Here is a 15,399-nt window from a genome sequence, read left to right as displayed (position 1 = left end):
AAACCCACGCATGCACGGGGAGAACATGCAAACTCCACACAGAGATGGCCGAGGGTGGAATTGAACCCTGGTCTCCTAGGTGTGAGGTCTGCACGCTAACCACTCTACCACCGTGCAGACAATAATATAACAATGAATATACTTTAGTAGTATGTATAACAGTATAAATAGATGAATAAATACTCCATCAGCGGTATCAAACATGGTCCCACCTATGACACTCTTGGCAAAAGACGCCCTCTTCAGGGTGGCCAAGCCCAGGTCGCCGATCTTGACCGACCCAGTGGGCCCAGTGATAAAGATGTTGTCGCACTTCAGGTCCCGGTGAATAATAGGCGGCGCTCTGGTGTGCAGGAAGTGAAGGCCCTTGAGGATCTGCCGGCACCAGGAACGCAGCACCTTGATCTTCATCACCTTGAAGCGCTTCAGGTAGCTGGAGGAGCGAAAATGAGGGGAAAATGCGTGTCATGAGACGATACCATACATAAGATGAGATTACTTTAAAAGGCAAATACAATGAAAAAATATTTAAAATGGAGGACAATGCAATATATTACAAGTGTGGTTAGCGCGTAGACCTCACAGCTAGAAGACCAGGGTTCAACTCCACCCTCGGCCATCTCTGTGCGTATGCTACGGGCCCCGCCTCCGCACATGGCGATATATAGACTAGACTAGACTAGACTAGACTCCCTTTATTGTCATTGCACAAAAACACAGTAGTGAAATTGCCAACGAATGTCATTATATGGTCATATCACCTTGTACTTCGGTAATGTGACAAAAAAATTTAAATTAAAAAATACAAAATAAATTAATAATTTAAATAATTATAAATTAAAATATAATTATAAATTAATAATTAAACTAATAATATATATACTATAATAACATGTAATAATAATAATATATTAATAATAAATATTTAAATTTAAATAAAAAAAAGTTGTTATATTAGGAAAGCAGGAAGTGAACAAATGTAACAGTTACTGATTTTAAAAGTACCAGATGGAGGGGTAGGATTTAATAAGCTTTGCTTCTTCCTACTCCTTTTGGACATGTGGAAAATAAAAAAACAAAACAAAAAAATAAAACTTAAATTATATTAGGAAAGCAGGAAGTGAACAAATGTAACAGTTACTGATTGTAAAAGTACCAGATGGAGGGGTAGGATTTAATAAGCTTTGCTTCTTCCAACTCCTTTTGGACATGTGGAAAATAAATAAATAAAAACAAAAAAAAATTAAATTATATTAGGAAAGCAGGAAGTGAACAAATGTAACAGTTACTAATTGTAAAAGTACCAGGTGGAGGGGTAGGATTTAATAAGCTTTGCTTCTTCCTACTCCTTTTGGACATGTGGAACTGTGAACTGATTATGTGATGCATTCAATTGTAATCTGATGCATGTTCAAGTGTCACATCACGAGATCGATGTGTTTTTAAGCTATCCTGAGTTTAATTTTTTTGCCTCTCTTGAATTCAGCAGGCTAGCTAGGGCCCCTTTAAGCATGAAAGGAAAGAATGGATGCATGAGAACGTCTTAAATGCAGTTTAGCTGCATTTGCCAGCTGAACTTGTTATGAAACCCTGGGATGTTTTCAAGGCTGCAGTTTCAATTTGATTAGTTGTCATTTGATCAAAAAGGGTACGGCAGGATGGAGTCAGCATCCCGCATGAGGTTTCTGATCTGAGGCGTTTTTTTTGTAAATTGTCTAAATCACATTATTCTTATGCAAGTCCTTCGGATGTTACAGCCAAGACTCATTCTTCTTCTTCTCTCAGAAGTCGAAATACGAGGCGGTACTTCAAAATTCCCAGGCACACACACACCATCCGTCGTATCAATCGTCACTACTGTTTCCTTTCCCCGACACTTTAGCACATAAGAGCCTACTTCCCCGTATGGAAGGAAGCCAATGTTCATGTATGCAGGAGTCCACTCACTTAACATAGTGCAGCTCATTTATTTATATCCTTCAACGTCCACTAGAGGGCACTGTTACGCTTCTAGGCTTTACGCTTCATAGTCTTGTTATGTGATGCCAAAGCATCTATAACATCAATGACCCTCTTTCTAAATCCCTTGCGTCAATTGCTTCATCTATAACTGTCATCGCCCCTTACTCGTACCCCCCCCCCCCTGTCTGTCTGACAGGAATGAGAGGAATCTGCAGCAGAAGCAGCAGCTGTCAGGTGGGCCGGTGTCCCACCATGTGCTGCACCAGAGTGGACATTTTGGTTTTTTATTATGCAAGGAATAGCCCTCCAAAATTGTTTCCAAGGTTCATTGTTCAGTTATTTTGTATTAAAGTTAAAAGGAACTATCCAGACATTCCCATTACAATTGCTGCCAAAAAAGCCAGTGAATGAGACTGGCATGAGGGGACAATGATCCACGCCTTTTTATTTTCGGGGGAGGTGGTGATGGGGTAATGGTAATGGTTGAATTTCATTTGAACATGCATCAGATTACAAATGAATGCATCACATAATCAGTTCACAGTTCCACATGTCCAAAAGGAGTAGGAAGAAGCAAAGCTTATTAAATCCTACCCCTCCATCTGGTACTTTTACAATCGGTAACTGTTACATTTGTTCACTTCCTGCTTTCCTAATATAACTTAACTTTTTTTACATTTTAATGTAAATATTTATTATTAACAAATTATATTATATTATTGTATTATTATTATTATATGTTATTATAGTATGTTTTTATATATTTAGTATTATAGTATATTATAGTATGTATTTATATATTTTGTATCGTTTTTTACTTTAATTAAAATATGTGTTATTAATTATTATTATATTATATTAATAGCAATATACTATATTAATATTTATATTAATATTATTAAATTAATATATTATATTAATATTTATATTAATATATCATAATATTATATTACATTATTATGTGCTATTATGGTATATAATATATTTACAGATTAATATTAATTTAATTATTAATTTATATTTAATTATTACTTATAATTATATTTTAATTTATATTATTTAAATTATTCATAAATTATATATATTTTTTTATTTAATTTTTTTTTTTTTTTTTGACACGTACCGAAGTACTAGGTGATATACCATACAATGACATAATGGGTACCATAGTACCCATGTAACATGATACATGGGTGATACATGGGTGGTCAGATACAGTTGGATGGACGCCACTGTAGCGCTACTCGTATACTCACGTTTTAAGCGTGCCCGACGTCATGAGCTCGGTGACCAGCACGATGCACTTCTTCCCCTTGCACGGCCCCTCCCACGAGTCGTAAAAACGCACAATGTTGGGATGCTGAAGGCCCTTCAGCATTCCCGCCTCCTCTTTGAAGCGCTGCCGTTCCGACTTGGACAGCTTCCGATCCTGCACAGTTGGGGTGGAAAGAGGTGATGATGTCAGTGTCATGTGACGCTGAAATGCAGCTGTTCATTAAAAACGCACGTCATCTTTTTTATCTTGGCAAGTTGCGAAGTGTGAAGAAGTGCGTTGCTCACTAGCTAGCTTAAATTTAGCCGAATTTGTCCGAACAAAATTATAAACGGTTTATATTTGGACAAATAAACAACACACTCAGGATCTAAACGGACACTTTCTCGCCTGATTTAAAAAAAAAATCTCAATAAAGTGATTTATAAGAGTTTAGAGCTCATATAGGAGCGCAATGCATTGTGGGTTACCATGTAGTACGCTGTAGTGTAAATGCTTTGCATACTGTGTGATGGATTGGGTATGCAGTATGGAGTGTGGATAGTACATGTGCATGGAAGTATGGAGTAGTCAGTATGCGGTTTCGAACACAGCCTAGGTAGGATGAGACAATAGCAGGAAGTACGCTGTCAATCTTATTCTATATTTATATTTGTATTTATATTTGTATTTATATTTATATTTATATTTATATTTATATTTATATTTATATTTATATTTATATTTATATTTATATTTATATTTATATTTATGGCAATAATGTGCCTTCTCCAAGTTGTCTTGTGTGTACATAAAAAATCTCAATCTTATTCTATATTTATATTCATATTTATATTCATATTTATATTCATATTTATATTCTTAATTATAATCTTATTTATAATTTTGGCAATAATGTGCCTTCTCCAAGTTGTCTTGTGTGTACATAAAAAAAATCTCAATCTTATTCTATATTTGTATTTATATTTATATTTATATTTATATTTATATTTATATTTATATTTATATTTATATTTATATTTATATTTATATTTATATTTATATTTATATTTATATTTATATTTATAATTTTGGCAATAATGTGCCTTCTCCAAGTTGTCTTGTGTGTACATAAAAGAAAATCTCAATCTTATTCTATATTTATATTTATATTTATATTTATATTTATATTTATATTTATATTTATATTTATATTTATATTTATATTTATATTTATATTTATATTTATATTTATATTTATATTTATATTTATATTTATATTTATGGCAATAATGTGCCTTCTCCAAGTTGTCTTGTGTGTACATAAAAAATCTCAATCTTATTCTATATTTATATTCATATTTATATTCATATTTATATTCATATTTATATTCTTAATTATAATCTTATTTATAATTTTGGCAATAATGTGCCTTCTCCAAGTTGTCTTGTGTGTACATAAAAAAAATCTCAATCTTATTCTATATTTGTATTTATATTTATATTTATATTTATATTTATATTTATATTTATATTTATATTTATATTTATATTTATATTTATATTTATATTTATATTTATATTTATATTTATATTTATATTTATAATTTTGGCAATAATGTGCCTTCTCCAAGTTGTCTTGTGTGTACATAAAAGAAAATCTCAATCTTATTCTATATTTATATTTATATTTATATTTATATTTATATTTATATTTATATTTATATTTATATTTATATTTATATTTATATTTATATTTATATTTATATTTATATTTATATTTATATTTATATTTATATTTATATTTATATTTATATTTATATTTATTATTATTCTATATTTATTAGATTATATTTTTATGTGTTTATTATATTTATACTATTATAATATATGTATATCATTTATATTATATGTATATTATTCATATTATATTTATTATTATTTATATTTATTATATATTTATTATTTTAAATATTCTATACTTGCGATAAACCAGGGACAACTGCACATCCATTTTGGCAATAATGTGCCTTCTCCAAGTCGTCTTGTGTGTACATAAAAAAAATACACAATAACAAGCTTCCTCGCTGGGGCTGCTGAAAGAACTTCATCATGACGATGAACATAATGAGGAGACAAGATTCAACCTAAATCACAACAGCAGCAAAATATGAAATATGAAATATGATTTTGTCGCTTCCAGGCATCCTGATGCACCAAATCTCTTGTGTGTTGTTGTTCTGTCATGTTGGATTAAAGTTGCTCTACAATGCATTGTGTATCACTGGATTTCGGGTGTTGCCCACTTTCGGAACAAGACTCGGCAACAAAATGGAGGATAATAATATGCCGAGTCTGTCAGTCATACAGATCAAACCATTCTATAATCATCCCTTAGATAGGGGGGAACAACAAGATGATCATTCTCGCCGTTTTTCTGCATGGAAACTAACGCTATAATCTGTTTGTGGTATTGAACACAGTCTCCCTACAGCGTATTAGATCTTGTGATTCTTCACGTCATCATCCCTCTCGACCCCGTGGTCACATGACAATAGCCGTGGGTCACCTGACTGCCTGGAAGCCAACATTCCCATTTTCCCAGCAGCACTTTGAGCACCCTTATTACTGTACGACCCTCCCTCGAGGAGCGAGAAGATTGCTTCTGCCTCTCACTCAATGCTTGTGTCTCTAACATGCGTGAGCATGTGCAGACTCGCTAATTGATTATTAATGCCTGCTTGGCTCCTCGTTTTCTTTTGCAACTTTCAATACTTTGTGACCTGAACATAAGACAACACTTTTTATGAAAGCCCGTTATTGGGGAAATAATCACATAACATAAAGCAGTGCTTTTCAACTGCTGGGCCGAGACCCGAATGTGGGTCACAGGTCCACTCTGGGTGGATCGCAGACAGCAAGTCAATACTTGGGTAAAAAAAAAATGTAATATACGATTAATATCTGACTTATTTGTAAGTAAAAGTGAGCAAAAGTTTAGTTATTTTCCTCCTCCCTATGTTTATTGTAATTTGGTGGTCTTTTTGATATTTTATTTTAATTATTTGCATGCATGGATTATGGATTATGTTCTTGCTCATTTCCTTGACAAAACGCCCTAATAAATTCTTATAAAATGCACATTGGACTTATATAATTATGTGCATTAATGTTTCAAAAGAAACAAAAAATATATACATACTATATTTGCTTGATTTGACTTAAATAAATGTATAAAAATTGATAAATAAATTAAAATGACAAATTAAAGGGTAAAAAGAAATATAATAAAATATATTATATATATATATATAATATATAATAAATTAATTAAAAATGGTTTAAATATTACATAATATATATAATAAACTATATAAAATAATATATAATAAAAAAGAAAATGGTTTAAATAAATGTGTAAAAATGGCTTAAATAAATTAAAATGACAAATAAAAGGGTAAAAACAAATATAATAAAATATATAATATAATAATATATAATAAAAAATAAATGAAAAGTGGTTTAAATAAATGTGTAAAAATGACTTAAATAAAATAAAATATTAAAAAAAATCTATCTATATATATAAAATATATATATATATTTTTTTGTATATATATATAATATATATATATTTTATATATATATAAAATATATATCTATATTTTATATATAGATAGATTTTTTTATAAAAATATATATGAAAATATATATATATATATTTTATATATATATATATTCATTCATTTTCGACCGCTTTTTCCTCACGAGGGTCGCGGGGGGTGCTGGAGCCTATCCCAGCTGTCTTCGGGCGAGAGGCGGGGTACACCCTGGACTGGTCGCCAGCCAATCACAGGGCACATATAGACAAACAACCATTCACACTCACATTCATACACATTCTATGGACAATTTGGAGTGGCCAATTAACCTAGCATGTTTTTGGGAGGAAACCGGAGTACCCGGAGAAAGCCCACGCATGCACAGGGAGAACATGCAAACTCCACACAGAGATGGCCGAGGGTGGGAATTGAACCCTTGTCTCCTAGCTGTGAGGTCTGTGCACTAACCACTAGACCGCCGTGCCGCCCTATTTATATATATATATATATATATATATATATATATATATATATATATATATATATATATAAAATATATATCTATATTTTATATATTTTATATATATATATAATATATATATATATTATATATATATATAATAAAAATAAATTAAAAATGGCTTAAATAAATGTGTAAAAATGAAAAAGTGGGCCATGACTGAATGGCCTGGCATAGCGTTAGCATCATAGCAAGGCTGGAATTGAGCAGCTTTTGTGAATTGATTTACGACTATTTCTCCAAAATACCGTTATCTGAGCGCCGTGGGGTCCGTACAGCAATTTGATGAGGATTTGTTATGTTAGTAATTGAATTTCCTGAACACCCAAAGTCTTGTTGTGAGCGAATGTTCTCTCGTCTTTGCTTGAAAACATCATGAGACTTGAGTGTTTGTCAAGATTCAAAAATACCCTCGTCCTCATTCTCACTCTCTCTCCTTGCCACAAACACGCCGACGCACACCTCGGTGATGGGCGGGCGACTTACACATATCTGTAGTCCTGAAACACTCATTGGTGCCCTATTTCTGCACCAGGACACAGAAAGAAACAAGCGCCCACGTCGGGAGACGACCGCCAGGAACGCTGTCACCAGCAGCTCGCTCGGCGTTAAAGCATTTATGCGACTTCCTGCAGAGCCTGAAAGCTGAAACCCGATCCGATGGAATCATCTTGTCTGGACGGCCCACGCCTCCCCAGCAGACTGCGAGCGGCATCGCCGTATAGACGGAGGTCACAACACAGCATCGGTAAAGGAGACTTTCACACACAAAAAAAGCGAGGATGAAAACATAGCCTTGCTTCCAGGTCAAACACAAGGAAGAACTGGAAGTGGAAAACAAAATGTTCTATTATCTGATGGGACACCACACGTTGCATTTAGTTGTCCGTGGCCAAACAATTACCCTTTTCTCTGGCTTGTTTAGCATTTAAGGTTATACTCTATCCACACCAAGCGGCAGACGTCACACAATAGTGGAAGGAAACGCTTCTCCACAACAATTTCTGCATTTCTGCATTGTTGTTTTTCCAGGAATTACTTTCTTCAGGAAAGCTTCCTATTGGCTAAAACGGCACCACTTGCTGCTGTGTGTTTTCACTATAGCCACGTATACATGGATCCAAATATTCCGATTGCATTCGGTTTATTTGCTCAAACGGAAAAAATTTAACCTTTGTATACACCTCATTCCGAAAGAAGAGTGCCAATCCGAATGAATATATAATCGGATTCACAGGGGTGGAATATTCCTTTCCCCAATCCCATTGAGGTATCTTGTACCCGCTCAAATGGTAGAAAATAACATATATAAGTTGCACTGGAGTATAAGTCGCACAAGGCCAAAAATGCATAATTAGGTAGAAAAAACATACGTAAGTCGCACTGGAGTATAAGTCGCAAAATGCCAAAAATGCATAATTACGTAGAAAAAAAACATACATAAGTCGCACTGGAGTATAAGTCGCACAAGGCCAAAAAAGCATAATTAAGTAGAAAAAAACATACATTAGTCGCACTGGAGTATAAGTCGCAAAATGCCAAAAATGCAAAATTTGGGAGAAAAAAACATATATAAGTCGCACTGGAGTATAAGTTGCACAAGGCCAAAAATGCATAATTAGGTAGAAAAAAACACACATAAGTCGCACTGGAGTATAAGTTACACAAAGCCAAAAATGCATGATTAGGTAGAAAAAAAACATACATAAGTCGCACTAAATGCATAATTAGGTAGAAAAAAAACATACACTAGTCGCACTGGAGTATAAGTCACACAAGGCCAAAAATGCAGAATTAGGTAGAAAAAAACATATATAAGTCGCACTGGAGTATAAGTCACACAAGGCCAAAAATGCATAATTAGGTAGAAAAAAAACATACGTAAGTCGCACTGGAGTATAAGTCACACAAGGCCAAAAATGCATAATTAGGTAGAAAAAAACATACGTAAGTCGCACTGGAGTATAAGTCACACAAGGCCAAAAATGCATAATTTGGTAGAAAAAAAACATACATAAGTCGCACTGGAGTATAAGTCGCACAAGGCCAAAAAAGCATAATTAAGTAGAAAAAACATACATAAGTCGCACTGGAGTATAAGTCGCACAAGGCCAAAAATGCATAATTAGGTAGAAAAAACATACGTAAGTCGCACTGGAGTATAAGTCGCAAAATGCCAAAAATGCATAATTAGGTAGAAAAAAAACATACATAAGTGGCACTGGAGTATAAGTCGCACAATGCCAAAAAAGCATAATTAAGTAGAAAAAAACATACATTAGTCGCACTGGAGTATAAGTCGCAAAATGCCAAAAATGCAAAATTTGGGAGAAAAAAACATATATAAGTCGCACTGGAGTATAAGTTACACAAAGCCAAAAATGCATGATTAGGTAGAAAAAAAACATACATAAGTCGCAAAATGCCAGAAATGCATAATTAGTTAGAAAAAAACATACATAAGTCGCACTAAATGCATAATTAGGTAGAAAAAAAACATACACTAGTCGCACTGGAGTATAAGTCACACAAGGCCAAAAATGCATAATTTGGTAGAAAAAAAACATACATAAGTCACACTGGAGTATAAGTCACACAAGTCCAAAAATGCAGAATTAGGTAGAAAAAAACATATATAAGTCGCACTGGAGTATAAGTCACACAAGGCCAAAAATGCATAATTAGGTAGAAAAAAAACATACGTAAGTCGCACTGGAGTATAAGTCACACAAGGCCAAAAATGCATAATTAGGTAGAAAAAAACATACGTAAGTCGCACTGGAGTATAAGTCACACAAGGCCAAAAATGCATAATTTGGTAGAAAAAAAGCATACATAAGTCGCACTGGAGTATAAGTCGCACAAGGCCAAAAAAGCATAATTAAGTAGAAAAACATACATAAGTCGCACTGGAGTATAAGTCGCACAAGGCCAAAAATGCATAATTAGGTAGAAAAAAACATACATAAGTCGCACTGGAGTATAAGTCGCACAAGGCCAAAAATGCATAATTTGGTAGAAAAAAACATACATAAGTCGCACAAGGCCAAAAATGCATAATTAGGTAGAAAAAAACATATGTAAGTCGCACTGGAGTATAAGTATATTCCAACAAGTGGAAGGGGGGGGGGGCGCACACATGTCCGTGTATCGTATTTACTTCCCAAATCACTTCCAGGCTCAACAGCGATGAGGCAACCCCGTCGAGCTGACTCTAGTCAAGGTGGTTACCATTGAAATGTTCGATTCCCCTGCTCGACGTTCATGTTCTGACCCAAATATGAAGAAGAATGTGGGGTGTACACGCTGACGTTATTGCATCAAGCTGTTTGCACCAAGGGACAGAGGTTGTGGCGTGTTCTAAGAGGAACTTTGTGCTTCATTAGGACGGAGCCAGAGTACCGAAACCCCTCCCCCCTCCAGACACATGCTCCCCTGCAGGGAAGCTGCATATAAAACGCACACCAAATCCTCTGCCAGACCTTTAATACAGCTTGTTATGGTTAGACCCCACCAAGGGAGAGGAAGAGGGGGGGCATCTGGTGTGAATAAGTGTGTTTGAAGGACGGAGGGGGTGGGTTGGGGGGCCTTTGGAGGGGGGTGAATGACTTCTTCCAGTAAGGCTTGCATGCACAGCGAGGACATTTCAGGTGCGGGTGCTAAAGCCCCCCCCCCCAAAAAAGAAAAACATGGAGATTTGAGTTGACTTGTTGGCACCCTGCTGCTCCATCTTTAAGTCGCTCGCTATGCAAAGCACCCCCCACCCCCACCCCCATCCTCCACACTCATTCCTTCCTCCTACTTAGGTGGTTTTTGGTTTCCCATCAGTCACCACTCTAACATATTGCAGTAACCAGGGCCATGTGTCCGAGACGGGAAGATGAAATCTGACCCAGTTGTGGCTGAAAAAAGGAGGGCGAGCGAAAGCATTATGGGTCTCCTTGGCTTTAAACACTCGTAAATGGCTAGCGAGTAAATGTAGCACCTTTTCTTCCTCACGATAATACCAGCTAGAACTTCAAAACATTTCATAACTTTATTTTATATTACAACTTTGGTTGTTTTGAAACTGGAACTGTGCCCAAAGCAATTTTTAATCAAATGGCAAACTTACATATGTTTTCTGAATAGAAGAAGAGACGGTAGTCTAACAACATGCTTGTGTTGTAATTAGGGTTGGCCTTTATTTCAATAACCACGTTTACATGAATGACCTTTACCAAAATAATAGTATACATGGAAAGGAATATTCCAATCTCTTGTCTACATGTCTATATTTAAAAAAAAAGGTAATAATATTAGGTAATAGTAGTCTACAACATCGGGTAATAAGAGCGTAAATCCATTTAAAGCCGCCATTACAATCCATTTATAAGACAATAGCCACTGCAGGAAGTACACTGTGCAGAAAAAAAACAACAAGAACTGCTTAGGTGTGAGTTTATGTCTTATTTATGTCTTATTTTCTCTGATTATATCTACTATATTGTGTAATAGAAATGTAAATGCGACTATAGGGGTGTTGTTTTGTGTCTAGAGGGCTCTAATAATGTTAAAAACTATACTTAGATGATCGTAAACAGGTTTTTTTTTTACACTATGACAATGAAAATATTACATTTATTAATATTAAATCCTGGTTTATCGAAATGATGGTGGTCGGGTCTGGACCGAAAGAGGGACCACTGCGTATATTTAAAAAGGTATTAAGTAATAGTAGTACAATTTTGGGTAATAAGAGTGTAAATCCATTTAAAGCTGCCACTTAGGTGTGGGTTATGTTATTTATGTTTTATTTTCTCTGTTTATATCTACTATATTGTGTGATAGAAATGCAAATGTGACTATAGGGGTGTTGTTTTGTGTCTTGAGAGCTCTAATAATGTTAAAAACTACAATAAATCAGTTTTTTTAAACCATAACTATGAAAATATTACATTTATCATCTATTAATATTGAATCCTGCTTTGTGGAAATTCACTTATGGTGGTCGGGTCTAGACAGAAAGAGGGACGACTGCATATATTTAAAAATGGTAATAATATTAGGTAATAGTAGTCTACAATTTTGGGTAATAAGATTGTAAATCCATTTAAAGCCGCCGCTTAGGTGTGACTTATGTTATTTATGTCTTATTTTCTCTGATTATATCTACTATAATGGGTAATAGAAATGTAAATGTGACTATAGGGGTGTTGTTTTGTGTCTAGAGGGCTCTAATAATGTTAAAAACTATAACAAAACCATTTTTTTACACCATAACTATGAAAAATATTACATTTATCATTTATTAATATTGAATCCTGCTTTGTGGAAATTCACTTATGATGGTCGGGTCTGGACCGAAAGAGGGACGACTGCATATATTTAAAAAAAGGTAATAGTATTAGGTAATAGTAGTCTACAATATCGGGTAATAAGAGTGTAAATCCATTTAAAGGCGCCTCTTAGGTATTTTCTCTGATTATATCTACTATATTGTGTAACAGAAATGTAAATGTGACTATAGGGGTGTTGTTTTGTGTCTAGAGAGCTCTAACAATGTTAAAAACTATACTTAGATGATGGTAAACAGGTTTTTTACGCCATAACTATGAAAATATTACATTTATTAAAATTGAATCCGGGTTTATGGAAATGATGGTGGTCGGTTCTGGACCGAAAGTGACTATAGGGATGTTGTTTTGTGTCTAGAGGGCTCTAATAATGTTAAAAACTATAACAAAACATTTTTTTTTACATCATAACTATGAAAATATTACATTTATATATATTGAATATTGAATCCTGCTTTGTGGAAATTCACTTATGGTGGTCGGGTCTGGACCGAAAGAGGGACTGCACCTTTTTGCTCTTTAATTTTTGATTTTTAATTATTGAACAATAATTTGTCAAAATTTGACTGACTTTGCTATTATCTGACTGAAAGATACGCCACATGGCGGCGCTGTTATTAACCTCATGAGTCCTTTGACTTGAAATTTCTTGCACAGCTCTACACCACCTTAGGGCACGCCAAAGATGCAATGTAATTGGCCGTGACTGACAAGCACATGATTGTAAAAATGTAAGCAAGATTGGTTGAAAAAACATGGCCACCATCAATCAAAGGGGAAGGACTTTGAGGCGAATGCTAACCAATGCTAACGAATGCTAACAGATCTTCCAAATCGGAGGTTCATGCCTTGGCAGACCTTGCCCCCAGTGTGGAAAAAGGTTGCCGTCTCAGTATAGCACAGCTCTGCCTGTCTCCGTGTTGGCACGTCATAAAGAAAGAGGTCGGGCACGGATGCACATGATCCATGATTCCGGGGAGCCAAACAATGTGTTGTCCCACATGGCGCCGCCAGATGCTACCGCGGGGAAACTTCATTAAACAAGAAACCCGTCGGATCCCGTTTGCCCCTTGAATCCTGCAGGCGTGCAACTTGAATCTGGCGTTTCACATCCGGACTCGACTCCACGAAGAGATGATCTAATGTTCGGGAGCACGCGGCGGGTGTTCCAGATAAAATGATTACATAATCTGGCAGGAAGATCCTTTTGCACGCTATTAAAGCTTTCTTAACGCCTGGAGATGAACTTTAAGCCTGTCTTGGGTTACCGCTGCCGAGTATGAAGAGGGAGGATAATATTAGCATGCAATGCTCACCTTTGTCATGTTTATTATTTGCTGAGGGCGGCACGGACGGCCATGTTTGTATGCTTTGGTTATCCTCACTCAAAGGGGTCAAGAACACCTTTAGTCGGGCGTATGGGCCAACAATGGCGAGTGCACGCTAGCGGGAACTACAAAGGGAATTTAAATATGTACAAAAACATACAGATATCTAAAGTATTACAAGTACAACAAAAATCCACAACTTTTGCCCCTCTGCTGGTATGACGTGTTGACGTTGTCCTCTCCAATGTTTACAATACGAGGGACTGCTGTATTTATTAGATTGGATTCATCACCACGACCCCCCCCCCCCCTCTCTTTTCCATCTCACTAATGAAGGATGTTCTAAGCTCATCCATGAACAGATGCAATCGGAGTCACGTCACGTCACGGTGTACAAGTGACTTGGAATTTTCACTTTTTGTTATCACAGAAACTATGGTGCATTCAAGAACCGCCTAAAAATGGGGAATCTCAATGCTGGATGAAAAACATTATCAGAGGCAAATAAAAACATGAACACGCATTTTAACAGCAGTATATGTTTGTATTATCACATACTGTATTTATCAATTTTAACCAACTGTAATGGTAATGGTTTTATTTCATTTGAACATGCATCAGATTACAATTGAATGCATCCCATAATCAGTTCACAGTTCCACATGTCCAAAAGAAGTAGGAAGAAGCAAAGCTTATTAAATCCTACCCCTCCATCTGGTACTTTTACAATCAGTAACTATTACATTTGTTCACTTCCTGCTTTCCTCATATAATTTAAGTTTGTTTTTTTTTACCTTTATTTTATTACTTTTATTTTTGTTATTTTATTTTCCACATGTCCAAAAAAAGTAGGAAGAAGCAAAGCTTATTAAATCCTACCCCTCCATCTGGTACTTTTACAATCAGTAACTGTTACATTTGTTCACTTCCTGCTTTCCTCATATAATTTAAGTTTGTTTTTTTTTACCTTTATTTTATTACTTTTATTTTTGTTATTTTATTTTCCACATGTCCAAAAAAAGTAGGAAGAAGCAAAGCTTATTAAATCCTACCCCTCCATCTGGTACTTTTACAATCAGTAACTGTTGCATTTGTTAATTTAGGATGAGCATGATGGGCCGAACCAACCAGCGTTAACAGGAGGACGGATGTGAGATTACGAAAGAGGAAAATGACATATTTGCTCTTTGTCATCTTTCCTGCTGGGATGACAAGCAGGGCAAACATGTTCCACACACACACTTGTCGGTTATGTACACACATTGGCGGGTCAAGCAGAACCACCATGACTGAGCTTCGCAGTTATTTTCCCCTCAGATTTCAAATACTATTGCGAAACTGCTAATAAGACGGACTGAACTTGAAGCTGGAACCAGGAAAACGAAACCGAATGGAGAAG

The 15,399-nt window shown here is 35.1% G+C and overlaps 1 protein-coding gene across 16 annotated transcripts in view; it reads right to left on the bottom strand.

Annotated features, from left to right (window-relative positions):
• The window catches only part of wnk1b (WNK lysine deficient protein kinase 1b), a 70,571-nt gene that overhangs the window by 27,854 nt on the left and 27,318 nt on the right, over window positions 1–15,399 (bottom strand). For all 16 annotated transcript variants that reach the window (XM_078799309.1, XM_078799293.1, XM_078799299.1 and 13 more), the window contains exons 3-4: window positions 3,219–3,391; window positions 213–433 (exon numbers count right to left, since the gene is read on the bottom strand). In XM_078799309.1, the coding sequence (XP_078655435.1) occupies window positions 213–433; window positions 3,219–3,391 (394 nt within the window). The remainder of the gene's footprint in view (window positions 1–212; window positions 434–3,218; window positions 3,392–15,399) is intronic.

This window comes from Doryrhamphus excisus, linkage group LG2 (genome assembly GCF_037039965.1).
Source record: "Doryrhamphus excisus strain RoL-2023G ecotype Guam linkage group LG2, RoL_Dexc_Guam_v1.1, whole genome shotgun sequence".
NCBI lineage: Eukaryota > Metazoa > Chordata > Actinopteri > Syngnathiformes > Syngnathidae > Doryrhamphus > Doryrhamphus excisus.
Note: the sequence above shows the minus strand (reverse complement) of the source record. Positions and strands in the feature narration are given on the sequence as shown.